The following is a 14,558-nucleotide window of genomic DNA, read 5'->3' on the forward strand; positions in this document are numbered from 1 at the left end:
CACTCTCGCACCGTAGCTAGGACAAGCAACCTGCCGCAATGGGTTGAGTCTGGCTGTTTTCTGCCTGTTATGATGTCTTTTGGTTTGGCAGAGTTTCTTTTGGACAACAACTTGTTCATGGGTGAGATGTTCAGCCCTCCGGTACTGGTGTTCTCATGTCTGAGGATGAGGGTTCATACTTTCAAAGAGCGAGTTGCTACCTGACTTAGGGGTTTTCTTTTTTGTGTGTCGATTTACTGACACCAATAAAGTCAAGTGAACTACAATCCTGCGTCCACTCATTCATTTGAGTCCTGGGTCTATCACCACATCATCACAGCCCCCTAAAGTACCACCTATCCACGACATTTATAGTCGAAAAGTTACATTCATAACTTTCCTCTTGTTGGGGGGAGGTGTGATGGAGAACAGCAGTGTCATACTACCTCCTTGGTGAAACCAGGGTGGGGTGGAATAAAAGTGTCCATCCGGGACAGGAAAGTTGGAGTTGGCAAACATGGCGTGAACAGCTGTAGTCATTCGGTGCTGATCCAAGAATGTTTTGTCGGTGTATGACAGATATTTTGTCGGTGCATGACGTGTGATTCGTTGGTGCATGACACCAATAAAGAAATGAATGAATGAATGATTCAAAGCGGTAAAAGTTGTCGATTTTGTCTTTTATTCATTTGATAGGGACATTTTCTTCGAATACAATATAATGTATATGCACGAGCGATATCATTAAAAAAATGCACACTTTGTCATGCTAACCCCCCAAAAAAGGTAAGTACAAATATAACAACGGAAAACAGTGTTCCACTAAGAAGCCAATCTTGCCGTGGAACACTGGAATGGAAACAACGACAGCACCAATATGTTATACCAATAAAATATACTCATATTAAATTCATCTATATACCATAAGTGTACGACCATACAAAACAATAATGACAACAGCAACATAAAACACATAACAGAAACGAAGAAAAATGCACACACAAAGCGAAGAACGAGGAAAGAGGAGCAAGGAAGAATGGAGAAAGAAAGGGAAAAGGAAGGACTGGAAAAGGTCTGTGGACATGCTACAAAATCTTGAGGACAAGTAAACTATGGGGGATTTTCATAAACGGAATTTACTGGTATTTACAATGTGGAAAGCAAATATTCTTAAAGTTTATATTTGAATTTATATTGTATTTTAACATAACAGATCTTTTTGAATTACAATCTAAGCTATTCCAAAATTTGGGTCCAGTATAAACAAATATATTTTGAGTGTGTACAGTTTTCACTTAGGGAAGATGAAATTCATTGGATTGTCTCATGGGATATAGTACTGTTATGTACGTGGCTGTTACAAACGGTGAAATAAAGTGTGAACTATTTTGGGTTGGTGATTGCAGTTGTAATTAAACATAAATTGACCAAGTTGAAATAAAAACAACTCTTTTATTTTCAGGATTTTATGTTCAGGGAACAACTTATTAATATGTGTTCGGATATGAAGGTTAAAAACAATTCTGAGCGCAATCTTTTGCAAAAGAAAAAGTTTGTATAGCAATGTCGAATATGACATGTCACATCATGTCAACCGATTGTGTTGCCTACTCAGCTGACAAGCCCAAAAAAAAAAGAACAAAAAAGTTCTCATTTTTCCTTCTTTTTTTTTTGCATCGAATTATGGTTCCCAGTCGGCTGACAATCAAAAATAGAAACAAAAATAAAACAAGTTGTGGTACAGCTAATCGTATTATGGTGCCGCATTGTGGTGCCCATGAAATCTCAATCGGCAAAACAACCCCCCCCCCCAAAAAAAAAAAAAAAAAAAAGAATCACAAAATTGGTCTTCACAATTTTATCGTCAATTTCTTCGGTAAATCAGGTGACAAATTAACAAACCAACCCAAAATAGTTACCACGGTGTACAAAACACCTAGAGATTTCCCTTCTGTAGCAGTTATACTAGAATTATGCTAAAAACAGACAAATTATGCCCTATCATAATGATATCGATGCTGAAGCGTCTAAAATACTATGCCAGAAAAGCATGGGGTGGTATTTTGAGGTGACCAACGTAGATGGCGCATTAATGACATCCGGGTTCCGAGACACCGCACCACAGAACACACACACACACACACACACACACACGAGACATACATATAGGCGTTGTGTTGCAAAGGAATGCGAACGTACGTAGTATACGTACGTACGTGAATGATAACCGTGTCAAATGCATGGCCCTCACACGACAGCAGCCGCCTAGCCGGCCAGGCATAAAAATGCATGCAAACATACTGGGACCATCTTACACATAAACGAATGGAAGAGAATGGAAAACCGCTAACTACTTGCAAAATGGCACGACATACGTGGACCTTACGTTTGAATTAGGAGGATATAAATGTATATTTTGGCATATTACTGGCTTACAGTACCGGCGAAACGTTTCCCCTTGGTACCAGCGATTATCATATGGCATATGCCGGATTAAATGAAGAGAAATACTGGTTTCACTTGGAAGGAGACCAAACACGGAAACTGAGCTGCTCGTACCCTGCCGCTACGACATGAAACGTAAAACTCCACTTGGAATGCCTTTTTGATTCATCATTTCATATCGGATGAAACCCGTGTGCAAGTTTTGTGTGTGACGTAACCAACTGATGAACGCGAATGCCTCATACTCTGAAGGATTTTAATGAATCTATAACACAGATAAACATGTCTGTCGATGCAGTTCAAGTAGATGTGGACGTTAGTTCTGTCGGGGGCGGGCCAAACATGAGCACCCCATCGCCGGCCAGCACGGGCGGCCGACGGAGTCGACAGACCAGTCGCGCTTATACCGCCGAGGATGAAGCGCTGAACGACATAGCCAAGGCGGTATGCTTTCTTAATTGTAACAACGTTTGCGATGTAAAATTCCAAATATTGTAATATTCTTCCTCGTTATTATGCATAGAGTCTAATCCAATTTGGTTAATCTCTTGCTCTTGCAGATGATAGCTTGATATTACTGTAGACAGATTATTCTAGTGACTCTGAGTAGGCCTAGTGTAAATTTAGAACATTCTAGTCTGTACTGTATTGAGGTAAGTATTCGAATCCAGCAGGCAGAGGAGGGGTACATTTTGTAACTGTTAATGGCCAGTGCAGCGCCCAGGGTTTGTCAAGCCATGCACAGTCCTTGACCGAAAGATTGGTCTTGTCGGGGATATGTTCCGCAGAGACTGCGTCTGGCTTCGCATTGTCTATGGAGGCAGCCATAATTAATCAGCAGACAGATTTTTCTGTCTACTCTAGCTACATAGATCTACCCTGGCCCTGTAAAATGCACATGCACAACCATCATAATCACGAGTGACCTTGAATTAACTTCAATTCAGTTGTCAAAAGGCATCAATGTTCTTTCATATCCATGTTGATATCTGAAATTCTTCTTAACCAAATTGCACCCAAATGTCGGGATTTACTTGTTAGCTTATTTCCCACTCTGGCTCACATTGCCACTGTTCATGACTGACATGAGTATTAACGTCACGTCGCGCTCGCTGAGCTGCGTTCCGATCACTCACGTAACTTTGAACCAAATACATGGTAGGGCATTCCATTGGGAAGTGTCGATACCATTATAAACGTTGACTTTCATCCATGTTTTCACTCAAAACATCTTGCTCTTTGTGAGTGATTGCAGCATACACAGCATGCAAAGTCTGAACTACAGTAAAAAGTTAGCTGTCTGATATTAAACTTGTCAAGTAACTGGCAAATAATAATGTGCAAAATGAATAGACCTCTACAATACATGTATGGCAAGTTGAATGAAGTTGGATGAGAAATGCAGTTCCTAAGATTATAGATTACACAAGACTGCGCACAAACAAACAGACACAGATACACACACGCACACACATTTCTCAATAACTGTGACTTCTTCAACTTGCAAGCCACAATTATTGCACGTTGATATTTAGCTCCCGCAATGAGACCTGTTCTCATGATATTGACATATTCCAACTGATGAACGGTCATTGGAAAATGTCAATATCGACGGCATGAGAGTTGACCATCATCGGGAAACCAACTGATGAAATCAGTCACTAGGAAACATTGATATTGATGACACGAAAGTCAACATTGATATCAACATTTCCCAATGACCAGTTTGGTTCAAATTCAAGGGATTGGAAATAAATTATTGAGTAAATCCTGTGATTTTGGTGCAATTTGGTTCAGTGGAATTTGAGATATAGCATGGATACAAAGATACATTAGCGCCATTGTCTATATTTTTAGGCCCTTCTCAAATAGTTTAGTTACACTTGCAGAAATGTATTGTCACATGTTTCAGCTTCTCAAAGATGCCATTGCCATACGTATGACCATCAGTTAGGTGTTAATTACCACAAATATTGCCAGATGCATGCATGCTTGTAGAAATTGTCTAGAAAATAGAATTCTACTAGTACTAGTTCTACAGGTCTATTGTCAAATTGCTTCTGCTAGTCACTTACATTGTTGATACTCCCCCCTCCCCCCCCCCCCCCCAGTTGGTGGTGTACAATTTATCTGTGATATCTATTGCTGAATTGTCAGGATACACTGGCCTCTACAAATTGTACATACACACACAGATAATGTACAATGTTGTATCATGACTTGTGGGAAGAGCATGCCTACACTGTATTTTCCTTCGCCTTTGGCTTTGATGGGTTTTGAGTAGGGATCATAAATGTTACATGTGTACTTATACTTTGTATGTGTGCCTTCAGCACTCTCTCACTCTGAGTGACAAGAGATGGAGAGAGAAAAAAATAAAGACAATCCAAACAAACGGCCCATTGTGGGGAAATCGCTGCATTCATACCACAGTTCAGACTACAGAGCTAGGAACAGCAGCCAGCGCGCCCTTTACGATTCATCTTAATGCTGTGTGTAGTTGTTGCTACATGTAGCTAATTTCAGCTGAGTATGTACGAGGGCAGGCATATTATGAATGTGTATACTCACTACTCGGTCATATGAGGAGTCTTAAAGCAAGCAAATATACATTTTAGAGCCAGTGCTAAAATATTTTACAAATATGCTAGGCGACATTCACTGCAATATTGTAATTTCAGAAGTCCTTTCAGTATTGTATGATCATTTATCATTGTGATGACATCACCAGGGCTGCCAACTCTCACTCATTGAGGGTGAGACTCGCTCATTTTGGTCCTTTCTCACTCTAAAACTTTATTTCATTTGCATGCACTTCTATTGATCTCACTTATTTTGACTCCTAAATTATAGCATTGGCCTATGGGAGTCTCACTCTCAAGTCAAGTGTAGTTTCCAATGTTGGCAGCCCTGCATCACACATGCAGATCAGAGAGATGCTGAAACGTGACTTGTCAGAATTCAGACTCACAGTGATACAAATTACATTGTACAAACCCACCATCACTGTTTAAACTTCCCAACCCAGTCCTACACCGTCTGTACATCACTGCGGTTTCCCCATCAAGAGCAGTTCACGCACAAGGACCTAGTGTAGAACTGTACATGTACGGTACATTGTATGTCATACCATGCTCCAGAACTGAACACCACAAAATCTCTTTCTTCCCCAGAATACTAAGAACATGGAACACTGTGTACAGTGTATGGATACATTGATCATGATGTCCATTCCATTTGAATTTAAAAACCTTTTGTGAGTTGATTTTGTTCTTTATATCTCTTTTTTACTCTCTTTTTAAGATTAAACATCCCTCTCTCTCTTCTTTGCGCATTGTAAATGGGCATACATGTACAAGTGCATGTTACTACGCTGGGGCTGGGGCTGGCATTGCACGTACAATTACATTTAAAATTAAACACAAATTCTTGGACACTTGTCTTCTACAAAATAAAGAAGAGGTTTTCTCATCCTTATGTACAAATGTATTATGTCCAGCAGCATTTGGCTCAAAAGAACTGATAACTGAAGGGGAAAACCTGTCTACACTCCATACCATCATGCAGCCAGACAAATGTGATCTTGAAATTAAAGTGCTTCATACTATGTAACATGTCAAGTATTTAAAGGTGTCAATGGTCTATCATGGTTGGAGGCAATTAAAGAATTTTGCTGTTGCAGGTTACTGAATGATGAATGCTTCTAGATACCCTGTGTACTGTACAAGGAAGCTCCATGAACAACAGAATGTACACTATAATAGTACCTGCTGACCAATATCCCAAATTACCACAAAAAAACAAAAACAAAAACAAAAACAAAAAGCCAGAAATTGGTGACATCATGAGTCAACATTGTGGTTTACTATTGAATCAAAATATGTGCCATAGACTCTTTGCCAGTTTCCTGCACTCCAGCATGTTGACCAATCTGACAAGCAAACAGCTCTAATAGTGGCTATGATTACCAGTACCAGGTATATTACTTGATGTTATTATGGTCTCATTACAAAGATTGATTTGGTAACCTCAAGATTACAACATTAGTGATGAGACGTACAGTACATGTACAGTTCTGCTTGGTAAACTGTTGGGGTGTGTGACACTCCTGCGACTACCGCGTATGCCCGTGTATTCTTACACTATTTTGCTCAGAGGAGACTAAATTTTGCGAGTCAGTGAATGCGTGCAGCATCCAAAAACTTGACAGTGCCACACATCGTACATTGTAAACAAGGAACTTCGTCCGCACAAGTGATCTACACTTGTACTGGTATCTATAGGCAAGTTCAATATGAATGCAGCGTGCAATGCGCGAGATTCAACCTGGCTGCTGTACCTTACATACATGTAGAATTAATGTGCACAAAACTGTACATAAATTTACATACTGTCATACAATATTTTTATATGACACGATAATTTTCCTGGTATCGCATCGCAATTTGCTGTGCATTTTTACACCACTGCTACACAATGTAACTTTTGTATCATAGCAGTTTTCTTCCATAGAAGTGTACAGGATACCATGTGAAATATTGTTCATCAGCTGAAATTGCTAATCAAATTTGAGTTCGAAAATTATTCTGTGTGACATCTAAATTTGAATATGAACTGGTGCACTGTGCTTGATAATGATAGCCATAAACATCCCATGCTTTTCATGTTATGTTATGCTACATTACTATGTCTCCAATGCAAACTTGTTGAATTACTTTGGAAAAAAAGAAAGAATACAAGGCATTTAAAGGCATAATTTACGATTTGCAGATGAAACAAAAACCCCACATTAGTGCATTAAAATAGTTTTAAAATATGAGTTAGGGATAGAAACGTATTCTGAGAGCTTATTAAGTGTCTGATTAGCACTTAATTACCGAATTGGTATTCTGAGAGCATGATTAAGTAGGGGGTATATTAACTACCATAGCAACAAGCGTTTTGGCGGGAAGGACCTACGCGTTTGCGCGTATCAATGCGCGTGGACCTCTGAGAGGACTTAATCACAGAGTTAATTACGAATCGGTATTCTGAGGGTGTAATTAAGTATGAAAGTTAATGGAAAACTTAATGATACCAAAGAGTGTCATTAACTACTCCGATATCACGCAATACATCGTGTTTTCTCTGCCACAACGATGCTTACCGTCTTCGGTAACCGAGGAGCGGTTGAATGTTGTTATCATGGTATCCGTAGAATTCAGAGAAAAAAAGAAATATAGCCGATCTTCGAGGAATTTTGTCATTTTATGTGAGCAAAGAGGTTGAGATCTTCGCGTGCGTAGGTGAGGGGTTGTAATCAAATACCGGAGTGTGCGCACGGAGCTCTTGGGTTGTAATTACAGGGGGCGTGGAGGAGCGCGCATTGAGGGCATATTTGCGCGTGTAATCATCATTTTGGCTTCTAACAACGCGTCTGATTGGATGGAATAACAATTAGATGGGAGGGACCTAAGATAATTACAGGGGACTTAATCATACCTTAATTACGTCCTCAGAATACCGATTTTGCTCATGATTAAGGGCCTATTAACTTCACGACTTAATCACGAAGTTAATTACAGACTTAATTACGACCTCAGAATACCACCCCTGAATCAGTATTATCGATGTTAAAGGGTATGTACAGTTCTGGTCGAGGTGAGGATTTAGCTTTTAACATTTTGCGAGATATTCAGAAACCACTCTATGAGATGTCAAAGAGCATGCAATTCTAAAGGGTATCAAAAGTTTGTTTGATGAAAATCGGTTTTGAAATGGCTGAGATATCCAAAAACAAGGTGAAACAAAGAATCCTAATAAAAGGCGTGGCCTGTCGCCTTTTATTATTATCCCTTTTTTTTTGATATCTCAGCCATTTGAAAACCAATTTTCATCACATATGAATCCTTCTTAAAATTACATGCTCTTTCATATTTCATAAGAGGTTTATCATTATCTCACTAAGGAATGTTCAAAACATGAATCTCCACCTCAACCAGTACTGTACAGTCCCTTTAAGTATTGTTATTAACATACACCAAATGTGAACAATAGTTTATAAATAATAAAAATGTTTCCAGACTAAACCATCTACAGTTACATTGTATGGTTTATTAAGTAAAATACTGATATCTCCTTATGTTTTTAGGCTTAACTGCGAAAATTGTATATGGTACATGTAGGATGTTTTGTGATACAATAGACCTACTGTACACATCATGCATCAAATGTGAAATGTTGATTTTTTTTTTTTCAAATCACTGCTCCTAAAGGTAAATTGGACCTTTAAGCAGATAGACAATCAATGCTACAAACCTCTGCTGTGTTGGATGTGGATTATCAACTGGGGGTCTGTGTCTGTGTACATGATCAGGAAATATATATTACAGCGTGTTGTTTTTGAAGTCCTTCTTTGGTAAGACTAGACTTGTACTTACAGTGTACCCTCACAAGTTTTGGCCACCAGTGTTAGATTTCACAGTCCAGAAATTGGGCCTTGTTGCTGCTACTCTGATATTCAGGCAAACAACAACCTCCTGTTATAGGAATCTGCAAGGAAGAATGGCATGAATCATACTTTCTACAAAGCCATTGACATTGTAGCTCATACAAGACAGAATATTGCAGAACGTTGTAATCAGCTACAGAACCGTAGGTCATGTACAAGCCTGTACATGCGTGCTGCACAAAAGTTACAGTAAAACAGAGATTGTCCTACACTAGACTGCTGTATACTGAATTGTGAGCTTTGAGGTGAAATAAGGAAAGTAGTGGGTACAAATTTCTTTCTTTATGCAGTACTCATGTACATATCCGATACACTGTACGTACAATTCCACTTTAATAGTAGATCCATTTGGAGATACAATGTGCTATGCATACAATATCTCATTATTTTCTTCCAAGTAGAGCTGCCTATTAAAGTCATAATTTACCATTTGCAGATGAAACAAAAACCCAGCATTAGTGCTTTAAAGTTGCAACCACTGTAAAAATTTGAATCTGTATTATCGATGTTGAGTACTGTAAAAGTGGATATTTTCGCGCGACTAATTTTTCGCGCTAGGCCGGGTCAGAAGAGTTTCGCTTGTTTTTAATTCCGCGGAATCAAGACATCACGCACAGGAACGTATGGCAAGCAAAAATATTCGCGTGTTTTTATTTTCGCGCTAGTTTCTGGTTGCGCGAAATGCGCGAAAATTTCCACTTTTACAGTATTGTTAAATACACAAAATGTGAATAACTTTATAATAAAAATGTTTCCAGACTAAATCGTCTACAGTTATGTTTTATTATAAAGAAAAATACAGATAACTCCTTATATTTTAGGCTTTATAAAATTGCGAAAATTTCATTTGGCAGGATGTTTCGTGATGTAAAGCAGACCTGCACATACTGTACATGTATGCATCAAATGTGATCTTGAAATTTTTTTAAATTGACTGCTCCAAAAGTTAGACTGGACCTTTAATGTATGATACAGATAGTAGGCCTACATGTACAGTTTGTACATGTATGCACATCATGGTACAATACAGGTGTACAAAGTATGTAACACCATTGTTGACTCTGATAGGCAAGCCAAATTCCTGTACAGTTGAGTGCATTATTTATAATTTTACATTATATGTCAAGTCACTTTGAAGTGTCCCACTGATGTATTTCATATTAAAATGTTGTTTGAATGCACTGACTGCACCTAAACAATGGTGAGGGACTACACATTAGGCCCGTTCACACACAAGGGAAAAAGTGCGATTTAAAAATCGATTTTCTTATCGCGATCAAAATTTCAAAATTTTTTCCAGTGTGGACAGAAAAATCTCACTAATTACCGCGATCCTTATCGCGATCCAACTCGCACTATTAGTGCGATTTTTCAGAATAATCACGATTATTTTGCCAAGCGTCGTGTGTGTGAGCACGATCGAGATTCGGAAATCGGTATTTTTAGTCCCATCGTTCGTAGCGCGTGCAAAACTCTATTGGGACTGCGGGGTCAGTCTTCGGTCATGCAAGATTCTCGCATGCGCAGTTTGGCCACTGATCGTTCTTTCCTTGCTGCGAAGTGCGATTTTTCCCTGTGTATGAACGGTCGGAAAAAAAAATCGAAATTTGGATCGCGATTGAAATTTCGATTTTCGTTGTTTGTGAACGGGCCTATTGTACATACAGGTGCCCTTGAAGCTAAGCTAAAATGTGAAGGGGTAATACAGTGTAATAAGTACTGAGACCAATCACATCAAAATGTAGGCCTACATGTACATGTAGCCTTCATATCATTTGGGCAATTCTGTAACATTACATTTGAGCAAATTTACATTTTTATTTTTTACTACTAAATTACTGTATTTTCAAGTTAAAATCATCCTTCCTAGGTTTATGACAGAAAAGAATGAATACATTTCAACAAATATTAGAGTTGACATGGCAACTTTAAGGGTTGGGTAGTACAAGTAAAAAAAAAAAATGAAAAAAATGTCTTGTGACTAAAAGTGTGCAAAACTGTAAGTTACTATAAATACAAAGAAAATGTTGCATTAATCTCAATTATTGCATCATGACAAATGTTCCTTCAAACATTTTTAGCATTTTGACCAATAATTTTTCAGCTAGACCCCCAAAAGCATTGTTAATGTTAGGGTTAGTAACATTACAATTTCCAAGGGTTGATTGAGGGTATTTGAGAAAAATAAAAGGTCATAAATAATTATGGACTAACGTGCACCTTGAGCTAATTACAAAGTGGCTTATTGCTCAGGATCTTCAGGTGTTAAATGCAGTGGAGGAATTTCACTTCAGACATCGGATCTTTGTTACACACATACACATATTTATGTAAATATCGAAGTATTTTTGTTTGTGTTGTTGTGTTGCATAAACTGTAATTAGTTCTGACCACCCGAGCATTGAGAATTAAGGGTTTCTGGGACGAACACTGCACTAGGGCTTTCTATAGCTGGGTTTCTAGGACGAATACCGGTACTGCACTAGGGCTTTCTATAGCTCAGTCGGTAGAGCACTGGTCTAGCAATCCGGAGGTCTTGGGTTCAACTCCCGATGGAATCCCATTTTCTTTGCTCATCTTTCCACTAATAATTTATATTCTTTCTGGTCAGTTTATTCTGTCTTTATTAGTTTGAATACTGGTACATACAAACCCATACCTTGAAGGAGTATTTAAAGGCCTACACCTGCACCACATTGCACATAATACATTGTACAGTATTGACTATGAATTCATAAAAAAATGGGATAATCTACATGTACACTGTACATTTGCAGGGCAGTATGTTCTTTAAATGGTGAAATTAAACCCATTGCAAGGAGTCGGTGGCTGAGGGTTTTGCTGTCAAGTCCACACAGACACAAACTGTCATGGTATCGTAAGCTCGATCTGCTTCTGTAATAATGTAGGCCTACCAACTGTAACATATGATGTAAGATATAATGTACACATACATTGTAGATGTTACAAATAATGTGATTTGAACATATGCATACAGTACTTGCCAACTCTACCGCTTTGGGCGGTAGACTACCGCTTTTTAGAGGTTTTGACCGGCTACCGATTTTCTCTTCTGATCTACCGATTTTGTAGCAAACCTACCATAAAAATGAAATGGAAGTCATATTTTCCCTTCATTGTGCGTTGATTCCCTTAAATAAGCTAGTAATTAGAATACTAATAATAATTTCAAGGAACTCGTTCCTCACAAACGCCGTATTCAGCCTTCTAATATGCACAAATGTATGCACACTGCAGTGGCGCACTAGTCTCTATCATATCTACGTGCGTGCAAGACTTACTGTACACGTGTACGTGTAGCTAGAACCACGCATAATAGTAATGTTTTGGTAGCTCACGTTCTGCAAGAGTGAATGCTACGAATGGAAACCCTCCCAAACACTGCAGAAGAGAGCAAAATCTGCCACGTACAGGAATTTCACAGCAAAATCTACCTCTTCAGGATTTCAGAATGTTGGCAAGTATGCATATGTAGGCCTACAATATACAGTACACTTTAAAATAATACTTGAAATCACTACATGAGATATAATGCACCATCTTGGAAAAGAGACAAAAGAGTTTGTTGCCTGTGCTGTTGGGAAGAGATGAGCACATACAATCCAGGATACAAAATACAATGCAAGCATGTACAGTGTACTTTTGTACATGTTTTAAATACAGCACAATGTACATTGTATGTACAGTTGTACCTGAAGTACACTGTAGTTCAATATCATGCAGCTAATGTCAGTGGACTGTTGTTGACTGTTGTTGTGAAGTCCCACTTATGCATATCAGCGTATGCAGTTTTGTCTCAAGACACAGTACAATTGTACATGTAGTTGGGGGTGGGGAATGTGCTTGCAAAATCTGCATGGTGATGTAAGCATACAGTACACACATTATGCATTTTAAAGCTATAAATGCTGGCGACCTTGTGAATGCTATACACATACAGTGCAACTGGATTTGTGCATGGTGCAGTTTGAGGAACAGACCCACTGCTATTTGAAATACCGGGAGATAAGATCACAGAGGTTTGGGCGTGATAACTAGAGTTTAATGGTCTATTCAGCTTCTTTTTTTTTTTTTTTTTTCATTCTATAATATGTTAAGCTGCCTCGCATAATCTACTGTACAGTAGTGTAGTACTATTACTGTGTGGAATATAAACCTGAACCACAAGGACTGACCAAAAGTGTACATTATACATCGTACAGATTGTACGTTGGCGATGTGACATATATTTTACAGTGTGTACAAATACGTGTACAATGTACAATGTCACAGAGAAGTTTATATGTACATTTGTTTCAATGTAAGGTGAAATACTATTTATCTTACCTGGCCGAGTGCAAAAAAATTACTTGCAGGAAGATACAATGTAAAGTGAGGAATGTTCACATGCATTTTATATTAAAGGTTCGCAAGAGCCAAGATTTTCGAATTTAAAATACACCCAAAAGTTCTCTGTCTGTGGTGACACTAATTACAATGTACATGCATTGAAGGCCAGAGGCAATTCACAAAAATGTCATGCCTTGAAAAGGGTCATTTGCTCCAATTCACGAAAATTTCATGCTGCGAAAACCCTTGCCTTACAGTAGGGCCTACATACTGTACACAACATGTACGTACTGAAAGATTACGATGTACAGACATGTGTACATTGTACGTGCAAAGTGTACCCGAATATATGCAATGTAAAATTTCCGATGAGTTTCCCCTCCCCCATCCAGTTTGTTAGACCATGTATATAATTGTGCCGGAAGTTCCCAGAAAAATGACTTTTTTTTTTCTTTCATCATGACAGCAATATGAAAGCATCCCTGGTTTGGGCATACTGTAAATATCACCTGCTGAGGTATGCTAGTATTAAATGTATCTATTGATCCAGTATGCTTCTTGGTACATGTGCACACTGTACCTTGATACCTGATTTTGATGTGTCAATGTTGACGGCCCAGCCATATCTTTACATGGCTTGCAACAAAAAAAAGCAGACTTGCTTGACCCACTGATATTTGCCAACCCTCAACCAGCTAAATAGAAAACTGTGTGATCAGTTAAGGTAGTAAATGTACATGTACCTGTTGTACACTGCATAATTTCCATCGACAGTATGTTTAATACAAGCGTACCTGATGTACAATCTGTACATGTACTGTACCTATCCACTTTCAGGTGGCCCCAGGGCCATTTTTATACCCCCGCCAAACGAAGTTTGAAGGGGGTATATAGGAATCAGCGGACGGTCGGGCGGTCGGGCGGTCGGGCGGTCGGTCGGGTGGTTGGTCCGTTGCAAATCTTGCGTCGCGAACTACTTCCTCAGTTTTCAACCGATTCCCATAAAACTTGGCACAGATGTGTGCCTTGGGTTGTAGATGTGCAAGACGTATTTTTTGACGGTACCCAAAAGTACGTTGCCATAGTAACGGCATATTATGGGCAAATATGGGTACAAATCTTGCGTCGCGAACTCCTCCCACAGTTTTTGATCAATTTTTATGAAATTAGGTACAGATGTTCATCTGAATATGTTAATGTGCAAGACACATATTTCCGCAGTGGCAAAAAGTGCGTTGCCATGGTAACGGCATGTTATTGGTAAAATATAGGGCAAAATGCTTCATGGCAAAAC

At 38.8% G+C, this 14,558-nt stretch overlaps 1 protein-coding gene across 3 annotated transcripts in view; it reads left to right on the forward strand.

Moving 5' to 3' along the window:
* The first annotated feature begins 2,295 nt into the window (after positions 1–2,295).
* The window catches only part of LOC140243655 (leucine-rich repeat flightless-interacting protein 2-like), a 56,458-nt gene continuing 44,195 nt past the window's right edge, over positions 2,296–14,558 (forward strand). For all 3 annotated transcript variants that reach the window (XM_072323317.1, XM_072323318.1, XM_072323319.1), the window contains exon 1: positions 2,296–2,868. In XM_072323317.1, coding sequence (XP_072179418.1) covers positions 2,659–2,868 — 210 coding nt within the window. In that variant the 5' untranslated portion in view covers positions 2,296–2,658. The remainder of the gene's footprint in view (positions 2,869–14,558) is intronic.

Source organism: Diadema setosum, chromosome 20 (assembly GCF_964275005.1).
Source record: "Diadema setosum chromosome 20, eeDiaSeto1, whole genome shotgun sequence".
Lineage (NCBI taxonomy): Eukaryota > Metazoa > Echinodermata > Echinoidea > Diadematoida > Diadematidae > Diadema > Diadema setosum.